Here is a 14,840-nt window from a genome sequence, read left to right on the forward strand (position 1 = left end):
GCTCTTCTCAGCAGAACAGTGATCCTAGACAGACAAATTCAGAAGACTCATGATGGAAAATGCTATTCACATTCAGAGAAAGAACTATAGAGTTTGAATGCAGATCAAAGTATATCATTTTCACTTTTTTTTCTTTCTCATGGTTTTTTCCTTCTGTTGCAAGTCTTCTTTCATAACATGACTAATGAGGAAATATGTTTAATATGACTATATATGTATAATCTATGTCAGATTGCTTGCCATTTTGGGGAGGTAATAGGGCAGGGAGAAAAAACTTGGAAATCAAAAATTGTATAAATGTTGAAAACTATCTTTACAAGTAATTGGAAAGATTACTATTAAGTGGAAACAAACAAACAATGTTTGTTCTCGTTCTCCTCCCCGTGGTCTCTCCTTGTTGATGGGATGGAGTATGTGGTGAGAGAGAACTTCTAAAACACAGAGGAAAGGATTGAACAGGAATAAGAGAACTTCTGAGAATTGGGGACTGAGCCAGCTATACAAAGGCTGTTTCTACACTAGTGAATCAAAAGTGCTAGTTTTAACATGCTACTTCCTTATTTTCTATTCTTCTCATGCAATCATTCTACTTCTATCTGTAAATCTTCTTTTGGATTTGAAATTCTCTCCTTTCAGTTCACCAGGCAACAGTCACTGAAACAGCTCCTTAAATGCCACCTCCTCCAAGTGTCTAAAGGGCTAATTTCCCAACAAATCACCTTGAAAGGAATTTGGTGTCTGAGGTCAGTCTAGAACTCCTTATAGTCAGGGTGTTCAATTAGGCTCAGGCAGCAACTTGGTGCATATTTTGGGAACAAAGTCATATATATATTTTTTCTTTCTGGATCCTAGGGTTTTCCCCTCTTCTGTAAATTACAGAGAATAAGTCACTCACAATAGATCTTGTTAGCCAAAATGCAACAAGGGCTTCAGAAAAGCACTGATTGCTTGAATGAACGAAATATATTTGGAAATTGATGCATATCTCTCCCTCTTTCCTCCCCTCAGCCCCTTGACCTAAGCTTTCTCTTTTCTGTATTTGAATTAAAATAACATATATCAATTATGGAACATTGCCAAACAGTTAGACAAGTTATGAGATTAATTGGAAATGCAAGCCATTCCTTGGAGGTTTCAAGAGGAACCTTTATTGATTCATATTTATATATTACAGGGAATAATGAAAGTCACATTCACCCTTTGTCCAAAGTAAACCCTGATCAAATCCACTCAAATTGTTCCACTAAACCTTCTGACTGTGCTGATAAGCCTGAAGGACACTGAAGAAGATGAGTCAGAACAAGCTGGCCGGTGGAAGAATGCAAATATCAAATATCGAAGGAGGCAGATATTGGCTTTTACAACTGCATTTTTGTTTCCCAGTATCAACTGAGGAATCAGATATAAATACACGCCTCCTGGAGCTTTGGGTGGCTAGATGGTCACTATTTTGGATAGAGTCAATTTTTACTTTATTAAAAAGTCCTTCTCAGAAAAAGAACATGGAAGTATGGTCTAATTCCAGTTATATAAAGGTCATTTTCTGCTGGGTTCTGGGACTTATGGTATATCATAAAGACTTCTGTGTCCTGCCCAGACCTTTCTGCACAAAGAAAAAACTGATCTCAAAGCAGACACATGCACGATATCAGATGTGTTTGCTGGACAAGTAAGAATCATGCTCATAGATGTGTTAATGATATTTGCTTTGAAATGCAATGCCAGTGGACTGGATGAACCAATCCGTCTCCAAGTTTCAATCAGTGTAACTGAAGATGCTGGCATCCCTCCAGCTCCAGCAGGAGCCAAGAGTTACGTGTCAGAGTGAATGGGTTGGCAGGAAATCTTTGAGAACTAAGAAAAACATAGGTGCACGCTTTGGTAGGAAAGTTTATTTGCAGTTCCATAGCTTAATAAAAGGGCTGTGAATGAAGTGTTAAAACTTCTCGCCTAACTTTGCACTTGTCAATTCAAAGATGTCTGGACATTTCAGGAGACTACAGAATAAACGCAAATGAAAACAACAATGAAAGGTTTCAGCGCTTTGATCAATGCTGTGGCCAGTTGTCCTCCTCCAGATGACTGATAGTGAATCATGCTTTCTACTTTTTTACTTAGAGGTGCTGGGCTAGAGGTGCAGATCCTTGTTAGATCTGGCCTATATGCTGACTTATTTTGTTAACTGTATTTTGTTATAAGGGAAGATTCTATTTGGTAAGGGAGGAAGTACTCACTGGGAAGTGACAACAGTTTTTATATATAAAAAAAAGTAACAATAAAACAACAATGAAGACATTAAAAGGACAGATGGAATACAATTAATACAAATATTTTTTTTCCCCAGGAAATCATAGCAGTTCTTGCCTTCTGAGCCATGGACTAAGCAGTAAGCCAGCATGAGATGTGGATAATTTCTCTTTTAGGTAAATCAGTCACAGGTACCAGAACCAGAGCAGGAACAGCATCCATCTGTTCTTCCAGCAATGCCTGGAGTCCTAAAATGTGAATGAAAAGGACTTATGAATGCTTCCCAACTTTATATGCTTTTCATTTGTCATTATAAGACAGGTTATAGTTTTGGGGAAAAGGTCCAGTGTACCTTACAAACATCTGAAAATATTTAACAAAACATAATGCTTAGTCCTGCTATAGTTTGTACAAAATGCCTCAAAAATCAGTTGTACCAGAAACTGTAACTTTCCCCTCAAACCAACATCACTCTACGGAGAAGAAATCATTTAAAAAGTATTCTCATTTTTCATCCCACGTCGTTTCCTTTGTCTCCCAGTTTTCTCGTTTCTTTCCCCAGCTATAAAATGCTAACAAATCTAACAATTAAAATAACTGTGCTTAGACGGAGAAGAAATGGCAAGATTAGTGTTGTTCAGAACTATATTCTATCATCATCAAATCCTATGATGATTAAATATAATAAGAAACAATGGCTACTTATTTGCTCCAGTGGGATGAATACTTGACTTTAATTTTAATAGCAAAGCACACTTTGGAACTGGTGGCCCATGAAGTCTGCATATTTTAGCCCAAGTGATAAAATACCAGAAAGAAAAAAATTTTTTTTGATATCATTTAATTTACAAGGACAATAAAAACTTCTCTCACAGTTGAATTTCCTCTATAAATTAGGAAACTCTTTTTGAAATTCAAAACTGTGACAAAGTTGCCACACTCGACTAATGACCTTTAGTTATAATTGGATAACTGAATTTTAAATTGTCAAGAAAATAGAACTGACGCTCAGAAACTTTGCCAAGAGTATAATTCTATGATATGCATTTGACAATCTGAAAAAGACCATTGCTTTAAAAATGAACCTGATATTGAGTTATCTATAAGCAAAGAAAACACTGAATATTCTTTCTCAAAGTGACCTCCCCCTTCACCTTTGTTCCATACATATGTGATTCAGATTTGACAATTCTTGCTGAATTTGTGACACATTTATTTTAAGTTGTCTTTAAGGCAATGTTTTCTAAGAGTATGCATGAAATTTATACTTATACAGATTCTTATAACTATCCTTAGTAGGGCAATACAATTTAAGAATACAAATACAAATACCCACAATATGAAAGTCTTTAAAATGTAGATTTCTTTGTTTAAGAGATGGTTGATGCAAGTAGATGGTCTAAATGGAACATGTTTGTAATTTATAGGAATTAGAATATATGTGGCTATATAGATTAAGAAAACGAAATCATTTCTGAGTATTCCATATGGAAAACTGTTGACATTGGAGGTGAATATTGACAGAAGTGGGTCTGAGATCAATATCCAACCTCCAGGGTCAAAGGACTTCATGTTTGGTGCAATAAACAACTTAGTTGAGGTATTACAGTGGTTCAGGAGAGTAATGACTATTAAGGGTCAGACAAGGTTTTGCATTATAAACTCTGATTTGGGGGGGCCTTTATAGTTTCCAAATCTCTAAAGGAACCAGATAGTGTGAGTTAGGCAAGAAGCTGGCTTGGAAACAAAGCAAAAGGCATTAAAATCCAAGTTTAAAAATTAATGGTTTCAGCTGGTGCCTTTTTCCTCTTCTTTAGATTCAAAACCCATCAATCCATCCCATTTTCATAGAGCTTTTAAAGTAAATCTCTCAAATCCTCAACCAATAACAAAATCTGGAAAAATTCTGAGGAGATAAGGGAGTACAGATGGAAAGTCCTGAAAACAAAGTAAATCTCTTTTGAGTTTTTTAATGTCTTGAAAGCTTTACTTTTGAAAATTATCTAGCACATGTACCTTAGTCATAAATTATAAAGACCACTATTTTGGGCCCTGTGACATTAATAGAATGGTGTCTCTCCAACCAAATATGGTTCAATGTGATATTGGAAATACTCAGGACATTTTGCCACTAGTTTTGGAAAGGACAATTGTACCACCTGTAAATGATGGTTCTTCAGAAATATTTTATTATGTTGGCCCAGCAAAGGAATTACTTATTTTTTTTGGGCAGGGGCAAAATTGAAATTTTTTTAAGTAAATGAGTAGTGCTCAAATAATTGACTTGGAAATATTTTCTGCTGGGTACATTTTAAATTAGAATTGGGTAAAATGATAATAAATACGTAGTGCACATAGATACATATTGCCAAGTCTAGATTTTAGCTGTGATTAATTTATTATTCTTCAAAATAATAATTAAGTAGAGCTAATAGTAATTATAAAAACAGCCTCAATTTATGAAGAATGGAATATCAGTGGGAAGTGGAGTGGGAAAGTTATAAATGAACATAGGATAATGCAGATAAAAAAATAGCTCAAGGACATCCAATCTACACTTTAGGGATAGCAACCTCTATAGGCAAAACTTTTGATTTTCCAAGTCCTTCTCAAGAAGCAAATCCTCTGCACTTTCCTGACCTCTCTGCTTGGCTTTAGGATGTAAAGATACATTCAAACAACAGAAGTAGGCATTGATCAGAGAGAGAATAAGTGAGGCACTTTCAGTTTCCATTACATTAAACAAAACACTCATTAGCGTCTGGCATTTTTCCCAAGCAGATGTAATCTGGGTGCCTGAAGAGGGTTAACTATGAAATTAGGAAGTCCAGGAAGACCTTTTTAAACAGCATCTAGAGACAGCTAAAAGATAAAGTTACATTGGGAATAAGAAGACTAGAGTTACTGGAAATAAAAATATGTAAGAAATCAACCACAAACTGGCAAAACATATACTTTTACGTTTAGAATAGACTATATGTATATGGTGCTGGAATATGACAATTTGGTCCAATTTAGTAAAATAAAGAATATTCTTGGGCATTTTGGAACCTCAGGCAAAACAAACCAAAACAAAACATTCTCCCCCTCCTCTCCCTTTCACTCCCATGATTTGCTGCCTGAATGTTCATCCTTATGAAGACAAAGATTATGTCTTTTTAGACATGTGGTTGCGAGGGTCAATCTAACTGAAAATTATGGTCAATAGCAGATTGTTGTGTTGCTGATAGAACAGACTAGGAATGATTGTGATTACAACAATTGAAACAACTATTTTGGAGAGGAAATCTGCGATAGCATAAGTAAGGAAGACAGTGGAGGGCGGCGCCAGAAATAGGAAGATCACTATTTTGGAGCAGTTGATATTTAAGAAATCTTTTGCTCAACTGGTAAAATGAGCCAACATTAAAAATCATCCACTTTGCCTAATTTCTTACATAAGAAAATTTTTTCATGCTTGCACTTGTTATTTTAATAAGATGTTCGTCTTTTCATTTTGGCTAACAACCCAATCTACCAGGAAGTCCTAGGGATAAACTGTGAAGTAAGTAAGTATTCTCCTTTTTTCTCTGTAGGGATACTCTCCTGATAAAGATTCTTATAAGGACTTTCATTCAACAGAATCAGTAAGGAGAAAGAATGTATGCTTAATAACGTGAAATATGAAAAGCTCTTTGAGGTTGCAACAATACTATTTCACTTTTTAACTCAAAGATGCCATTCGATCAGTACTTAACACAGATCTGAAAATCCCAGAGCTAATAAAGCTTCCTGGAGACAGCAGGATGGATCTGACAAGCAGCATGTAGTAGAAAGCCTCATAGGGGATAAGGTTCCTAACAGTGAACTAAGAGTTCCAGTCCCTAAAGAGGTGCCCCTGGTGTGCAGAGCACTTAACCCTTCGACCAGTACCAACATGACTATTCACAAATTATTGATGTCCCTAAATCCCTGGCAGATTGCAGACAGTTTGTGTATCCCTTGAAGCCCCAGCATATGGCCACTAATGGGATGGATTAAAAAAATACATATACACATTCAGCCTTTGCCACATGAATGTAAAGCCACTGCAGTGGTAGAAGGTGATTGAACTGGACTGAACACTGTTAAATACATGATTAGCCTCTTGTTATGGATTCTTTCCATTGATCTATATCTGGTTTCTGAGTACAGTTTAATTAAAGCTGTCTGGAACAAGACTGTTCCTTTAAATGATCAGCCTTACAATGAAATGGTGAAACATGAGAAGGCTTGAGGCTTTTCTTAAAGTACCAAGGACTGTCTGTGGTTAACAACAGTAGCAGGGAAGATATTCATTGTAGAAAATTAGCTGGTTATACTGCTGGCTATTAGCCTTCCTCGCCAGATAAATCAATGCTTTCCTCCATTTCATCCTGGGATATTAGAAATTGATTTAGGCCAATGTTCGGCCCTAAGGATGAAATCTAGGTGTCATGTGAATTCTTCTGGCCCAGAATCAACAAAGAACACATCAATGGATATTAGTTCTTTGTCTGGAAAAAGACATGGACAAAACATATCCAATCTTTCTTAAGACAAATTTAGTCACATAGAAGGTAGGCACCTTATCTGCCTAACTGTTTTTTTAACAGCCTCTAGTTCAGCAGCATGGCAGGTGAGCATTTGATAAATGTTTCCTCAGTTACTTAACAATAAACAATTACGTATCTACTAGATGAACTAATGGCCAACTAGGGTGCAAAACAGGCCCAAGACATGGCCCCTGGATGAAAAGTTTACAATTTTCATGAGCTGTATCTTGGCAAACAGAGTGCTTACTTTTTAGCAGCATGATATATACTTTTTATTATGATTAAACTTCAAATGTGATGTGAAGAAGGGATGTGAAGAGATATAATAACACCTGGCATTCCTTTCCATCAGGAATAAATGATCCACTGAATTCACAATAGAATAATAATAATAATAATACCTATATTTGCATAGCATTTTTTTATTTCCCAGGTATTTTTATATACAATCTCCACATCAGAGACTAAAAATATCCTTGTGACATTAGTTATACAATTATTTGCCCCATTTTACAGGTGAGAAAATGGAGATTCAGATCAGCTAAGCAAGCCCCTCTAATATTAACTCTAGGACATAATTCATTAACCATATGAATGCTGAAGAGATTTCCAAAGTAGGTTTTTTTTTTCCTAGGATGTGAGAAAGTTAGTCACTGTACCTGAAAAAAAAATAAGGACAAGTCTAAATGCAAATAGTTGTGAGAAAATAGGACAAAGAAAGAGCACAAAGGGTGGGAAATGGGCATTGGAGCCAAAAAGGACCAAGATGGAGTTCTGCCTCTGAAATAACTAGCTGTGGGACCCTAGCTTTGTGTTCTCATTATCTCTCTAGTTTCATGACCGTAATTCTAGTTCAGGTTCTCATGATCTCTTACCTGGACTATGGTAATAACCTCTTAATTGGCTTCCCTGTCTCAGGTCATTCCCCATTCTGATTTAACCTTCACATTGCCCAAAGTGCAGACCTGACCATGTCACTCTCCCACTCAATAAATTATACATACTCTTGAATCCCTTTAGGAGCAAATCTAAGTTTTTTTGGCTTTAAAAATCTTTCAGAACCTGGACCCAGTCTGTTTTTTGGACTGATTTTATATACCTTACTAATAAGTACTAGTCAAAATGGCCTTTTGGCCATTCTTTATTCATTTTCTATTTCTATGCCTTTGCAGTGGTTTTCTCCAAGCCTGGAAGGCAATATTCTCTTCTCCCTATCTCTTATCTTACATATAGGTCATATAGTTGGTCAGTAAACATTTATTTTGTCTATCTGTCAGACTCTGTGCTAAATGCTGGGAATACAAAAAAGGTAAAAGCCAATCATTAATCTCAAGAAGCCCACAATCTAATGGGGAAGATAATAATATTCTCTATTTTTATACACATGAGTAGAAAAATTATAAACTATGTGAATAGAAAACAATTAAAAATGAAGAAATGAATTAAGGAAATGGCAAAGGCTTCCTGTAGACTACTGATATCAAATATACTGCCTGAAGGCCGCACATAGCCCATAACACTCTTTAGTGGGGCCAGAACCAGATTTAAAATATAACTGGGAAATATTTAACACAAAATTGAAATATAGTATAATACAAATAATATTATATTTTACAGTCTGCAAGGATCCTTCTATGATGATTAGCAACCTCTGGTTTTTATTTATTTATTTTTTGATATTACTGTTTAGAAGATAGGATTTCACCTGGGACTTAAGGAAAGCTAGGGAAAACAGTATGGTAGAGAATAGGAGGGAGGGCTTTGCAGGTCTATCTTGTTCCTTTAACAGCAAGAAAGCCAGTGTCACTATACTAGATCTAAGAGTCCAGGATGGGAAGGAAGGTGCAAGAAAACCAGAGAAGTAGACTCTGAATGTCACATAGAGGATTTTGCATTTGATGCAAGAGACGATGGGGAATCAGTGCATTCAGTGAGTGGTACATCAGGAACAGAGGACAGAGACTGGGGTCTGTGATTTCACTGGCATAGGAGAAACTTCTCCTTATTTCTCTATAATTTAGAGTCTTAAGAAAATTGCCCCGCTCTGTAAAGTTAAATGATTTTTTGGAATCAGGCAATCAGTGTGTGAGTGTGTGTGTGTGTGTTGTTTGTGTGTGTAGGGGCTCTAGGCTGGTTTTCCATTCACTATGCTACTCTGTCTCTTATCCAGCACATAGTAAGTGCCTTATAAATGCTTAATTGAACTCATTTGACAAGTCTACATAAGATGGGTTATGGGAAGGGAGAAGGGAAGGAGGCAAGAAAGACCAGAGTCAAAGGAACCAGCTGAAGGATTTCACAACAATATAAGCAGAAGGTGATTATGACACGCACTGGGTTTGAACCCAAGAGATCCTCTGAGGGAGAAGGTGATAGGATGTGGGAATTGACTTTACAAGAGTGCTGAGAACAAGGTATCCTGCCTGGAAAGATGACTCTAATCTTAGAAAGAATAGTGGTCCTAACAGGAAAAGAAGAAGCTTTGGAGGTCTAGGAAATAGGGGTGGGAATTTGGGGAAAATGATGTACTCCATTTTGTTCATGTTGGGTTTGAGATGGTGAAATGATATTTAAATGGATATGTTGCAGACAGTTACCAATACAGAAGCAGAATGTAGGTGAGGGTTCAGGTCTAGAGATGTAGATTTAGGAGGCACCTGATGGTTGAAACTGTACAAGTGGATGAGCTTTCTGAGAGGGTGCCTATGACACTGGTATTGTTCCTTTTAAGGACTGTTTCTGTTCAAAGGCATCATTATAATGATGCAGGGTAGCTGGTAAAATTGCCAATAGATTGGTTTATTCTTTGAATTTCTAAAGCTCCACTTTGGGTTAAACAAAGGGATTATCATCTGCAGTTTCCAAATTATCAATTCACTTTCAACTCAATCTGTTTTATTTTTATGAACTGACTTAAGAGCCTGTTTCAGAAACATTTTTATAAGAGTAGTTAATACTATCCTAAACAAAGTTAAGACTATTTTATAATCATGTTCATTTATATAATTCAAGGTTTAAGAGATATTTCTTCTTCAATGAATATCTATTACATCTCTTTCCAAGTATTTATACTCCAAACTTTCCAGATAATCCATAAACTCTGATAGAAGGATGCTGTTTTATCCGGCTATTCAATGTCGTGTCATGGAAGGGAATGTGTGATGTTTGAAGAGATAAATGATCAGCTTTTTTTTTTTTAGTTCCTTTGCATATTTGCTATATTTATGGATTTTTCTTTAGCTCTTACAAAAATCCTGCTGCACAGCTAAACATAAATTAGATTTACACAGCATATAAATCTTATTTAACAAGGACTCTCTACCCTTTCACCTACTGCCCTACATGTGGCTAGTATAATGATACAATTTTTGAGACTAAAATGCTCAAATTCTGCTGAAAATACTTAATGAATGCAACTATGCCAGAATAGTCTACTGAATATTCAAGGAAGTTAACTAACATTAGTTTAAGGCAGGGGGAATGGGCTGAACTTGTCACCTTTTGACCACAAAGAGAGCAACCTGGCTGAGAGGTGAAATATTTGTGCAGTCCTCAAATGTGATAAAATGCAGACCTTTTGAAACTGCCTCATATATTGCATCTCTCTATGACCTTAACCCTGACTCTTTAGAATGTTTTTTTCTTCAGGGTTAAATGGTTAGAGAGCTCCTTTATTGGCTGTTTGGAGTCTCTCCTGAAAAGGGGCTTTTAATAAGACTAAATTGGGATGAATTATGAAGCAAGGTTTCTGACTACATTCTGAGATGAATCAGCTAAAGTTTGACAACATTTATATTGTCCAGTCCACTGCCATACATTTCACTACAACAGATTTGCCTTTTTTTTTTTTTCACCTCTGTGACTCTGTTTCAAACTTTTTTTCCCTGGGGCACCTGTTCAATTTGAGATGAGATTGGCTGGCTTTACTTAATCCATTGGTGATTAATAGAAATTTTCCATCTTCTTTTCTAGAAAAATGGTCCATAAAGGGAATTAAGCTAGAAGAGTTGAAAGTAACATGAATTCATGTGTAGGTATGCTGAAGTCCTAAATAATCCTCCTGTGTAGAAAGTACAATGTCAATTCAACTCTGGTTCACTGATTCATCCACTGCTTCTCAGTAGCTCTCCACCAGGAGAGACCTCCTGTAGCCAACACATTTGCAGATGATACAACTACAGGGACATCTTCACACTACTCTATCAATGATTTTCATTGTGGTTTGAAAATAACTCTAGTTTTCTTCTTTGTTTAAACAGCTGTGGTGGATAAGAATAAAAGGAATTGTATATTTTCTGCATTTCTTTTATGATCAGTTTAGACATAACCATAATAACTGAAGAATTTTTATTTAAGAATAAATCATTTTAGACCCTTTAGAACCATACAGTATAGAAGGAAGAAAACAGAATATCCACCATCTTAAACCATAAGACAAATGAAGACCACATAATTTTCCCTGTAAATTTGCAACCCAAAGTTTTTTCTACCTCTCTTCCTCCCCCAACACATTGAAGTCAGAACTTCATCTTTATATATAAATAACATACACACACACACACACACACACACACATATATATATACACACACACATAGAATACATATGGTATGACAGAGGGTAGTATAGTGGAAATAGTGTTTGCTACGAATTTAGATGACATGGGTTCAAACCACAGCTTTGCCACTCAATGTTATTATCTTAGACAAATCACTTAACCATTTAGCCTGTTTTTTCACCTGTACAATTAAGAAGTTGGAATAAATTATTTGTAATATGTTAATGATAATATTGGTGTATGTGTTATATCTTTACACAAATTCCTTATGCACAAATTTCATGAAATATTTCTTCTAAGTAATGAGTTTGTTGGGAAAAAAAAGTCAGTTGCAGAAATAATTAGCCTTTTCATTATCATTCCCATTAGATTAAGTTTCTTTAGATTGGGACTAGATGACTTTTTACATTCACATTCTCAGAAACTTGGCACAGTATCTTCTATAAAGCAGGAGCTTTACAAATATTGAATTCATTATTAAAAACATTAAGGACTTAAAAAGGTTTGCATGACACAGAACTTATAGGGGAAAGAATGACTTAAGAGTTAAATAAGTTGACTTTGAATCCTGGATCTTTTCTTTGTTAGGTATATAATCTTGGACAACTGCCTTTACTTCCCTGGACATGTTTTCCCATATGCAAAATGAAGGATCTCTGAAGTCTTTTCCAACTTTGATTGAGTTTTGTTTTTTTTTCCCCCTGAGGCAACTGGGGTTAAGTGACTTGCCCAGGATCACACAGCCAGGAAAGTGGTAAGTGTCTGAGGCTAGATTTGAACTCAGGTCCTCCTGATTTTAGGGCTGGTGGTCTATCCACTACATCAACTAGCTGCCCCCTGAGTTCTGCTTTTTAAAGGCAATAGATGGTCTTTTCTAAAGACAAAAGAAACTTCACTAAAGTTATTAAATTCATAATTATTATTTTTTGTAAATGATTTCTATTTTGTCAGCATGGCTTTATTAGGAATGGGATTTAAATTGACTAAAGTTAATAGGTTTTATCAGATATCTTCCACAGGTCATTTTTAGATATGGCACTTCATCAGTACTTAAAAATAATTTCTAGATGGTTGATGTGAAACATATGAGAACTCTTAGTGCCAATGTAATTTCATATCGCTATTCTTTGCACTGACTATTCTCTGTCCTCTCTCTGAGTTGCTAAAGAATTTATACTTGGAAAAGACCTCAGAGATTTAGCCCCATCATTTTTATAGATGAAATAACTGAAGCCTAAAGAGTTGTAGCATCTAATATAAGGTCATATGGAATGAATCCATGTCTTCCAACTTCAAATCTGGTATACTTTTGCCCTGTATCATCTTGCCTCTTTACTAATAGTCCTTGTTATTTAGATTATAACAAGTATAATTTAGTCTTTGGAAAGCAGCCACAGTTGTTAAGTTCTGTTGCTTCTAGTTATATCCAGAATATCACTATCTGTATGGCATTTCCATTTAAACTTTCATAAGCTATTATGCTTCCTTTCTTTGGTGTCAGTATGAATTCTCCATTCTCTTAAATTGTTGAAGCACTTCTTTTGGTTTGTCATCCAGGAATCTTCCCTGGTAGATATTTTTATTTTATTCAATTACTATTTGCATTTTTCTTAAAGTTACACCAATGTTACCATATCATCATGATTCCCTTCAGAACTTTCCTTCTGGATAATTATGTAACAAGTATAAAACATAATTTTGGTGTTTTGTTGTTTCATCATATCCATTTCTTCATGACCCCATTTTGGATTTTCTTGCCAAAGATACCAGAGGAGTTTGTCATTTCTTTCTCCAGCATATTTTACAGATGAGGAAACTGAGGCATACAGGGTCTTATTCAGGGTTATACAACTAGTAAGCATCAGAAGTCAGATTTTAACTCAGGAAGATGGCTCTTTCTGACTTCAGATCAAGCATTCTGCTTTGCCATTTATCAGCCCAGTAAAAGATAATACGTAACATAAATTCATACATACACATGTATAATTGATGTTATCATCCCTTTTGGTTAGATAAAAAGGTAAATTCTCTAATGGAAAGCAAAAATAGATAATTGAACTAATTAGGTCAATTAGGTAAAATGACAAATAGAAAAAACAAAACAAAACCTAACAAGCCAACAACTTCTTTATAAATGGCTAATATCATCATTCAAAACTTTGGTCAGTTAGAAGGTGGTCAAAGAGCTGACTAGGAAGACTCATCAAAGAGAAACTCATGCTGGGGGGATATTTTCCATGGAAGGTATGCATATGTAAGTCTGAGTTTCCTATATTATACTCCTCACTGAAGTACTTGGGTGTAAATTTCAAACCATACATATATTTCCTACAATCCTGAATGCAGCCATTTTGGAGAGGAAAGAATATAACAAATTCTACAAGGCAGAGTGGGTCATGGAATAAAGGAGCACTGAAAGCAAAGAAGATTTAGATTTCTTGAGCAATTCAGTGCTTGTGCTCAGCAGCCTAATGTGTGACCTCCCACAGGATCATCTGTACTTTGAAACTATTTTGAGGCAGACAAGTGAAATACAGAAAACTCTAAAATTAAAGGGAAAAAAACTTCGGGCAGAGCTCCATTTTAGCACACCTAACAAGAGACCTGTTCTTGACCTGGAGAAGAAGACTTATTTTAGCATTTTATTGAGGGGGCAAGAATACATCCACATCCACATCCACATATCCACATTTGTGTGTGTGTGTATGTGTAAGATTTACAAAAAACATATTTAATACATATTTAAAAAAAATCAGAGCACAACTTCTTCAGCTGCCTGTCTTCACCACCTTCCCCCTTCTCCCCAATAACTTGTCCCCTTAAAGTAGGTCAGAAAGACAATATCCCCCCACTAAAATCCTAACAAGTAAGTAAAAAATAACCTTTATTTTGGGAAAACTCATACAATCTCAATAGTTACCTCTCATGCTTTGTTTTGCTTTGAGAAAATATAGTCAGTTATTATGGTGATGCCTAAAAATGCATTATATTATTAATACGTCACTAATAGTAATAATATACTAAATGATAATATAGTACTAGTCTTGATGCCCAGAAGAATAGTGTTCAAGCTGGTTGTGTGATTCTGGGCAAATCATTTAACTTTTGAGTTCTCTGGGCAACTCTCTAAAACTAGAAGTAGCAGAGAAAGTGCTAACCTGAATTAGGAGAGGGAGCTTCCAAACCCAGTGCTTCCTTATTTCATCAAGAATCACAGGTCTGATTCCTATCCCTTATGTGGAAATAATATGCATTACATTCACACTTTTTGAAATTCCCATAAGAGACCTCTTAATCTTAAAACTCTGAACTTTCCTTTTGTCATTATCCTCAATTCTGCTAAACAGGTAAGATGGCACTACCTCAACTGCACTCTCCGCCCCCCCCCCCCCCCCCCCAACACCGGCCAGTTCTACATAATTAGTAAATAAATAATAAGAATGCTGCCTACACAGGGTCTCATTCCAAAGGCAGGCTTGAAG

The 14,840-nt window shown here is 35.8% G+C and overlaps 1 protein-coding gene across 2 annotated transcripts in view; it reads right to left on the bottom strand.

Annotated features, from left to right (window-relative positions):
- Nucleotides 1–1,056: 1,056 nt before the first annotated feature.
- The window catches only part of DPH6 (diphthamine biosynthesis 6), a 475,226-nt gene continuing 461,442 nt past the window's right edge, over nt 1,057–14,840 (bottom strand). The window contains exon 15 of one of the 2 annotated variants that reach the window (XM_031952046.1): nt 1,057–2,495. In XM_031952046.1, the coding sequence (XP_031807906.1) occupies nt 2,380–2,495 (116 nt within the window). In that variant the 3' untranslated portion in view covers nt 1,057–2,379. The remainder of the gene's footprint in view (nt 2,496–14,840) is intronic. The other variant, XM_031952047.1, reaches the window with a different exon arrangement.

Source organism: Sarcophilus harrisii, chromosome 2, assembly GCF_902635505.1.
Source record: "Sarcophilus harrisii chromosome 2, mSarHar1.11, whole genome shotgun sequence".
Classification (NCBI taxonomy): Eukaryota; Metazoa; Chordata; class Mammalia; order Dasyuromorphia; family Dasyuridae; genus Sarcophilus; species Sarcophilus harrisii.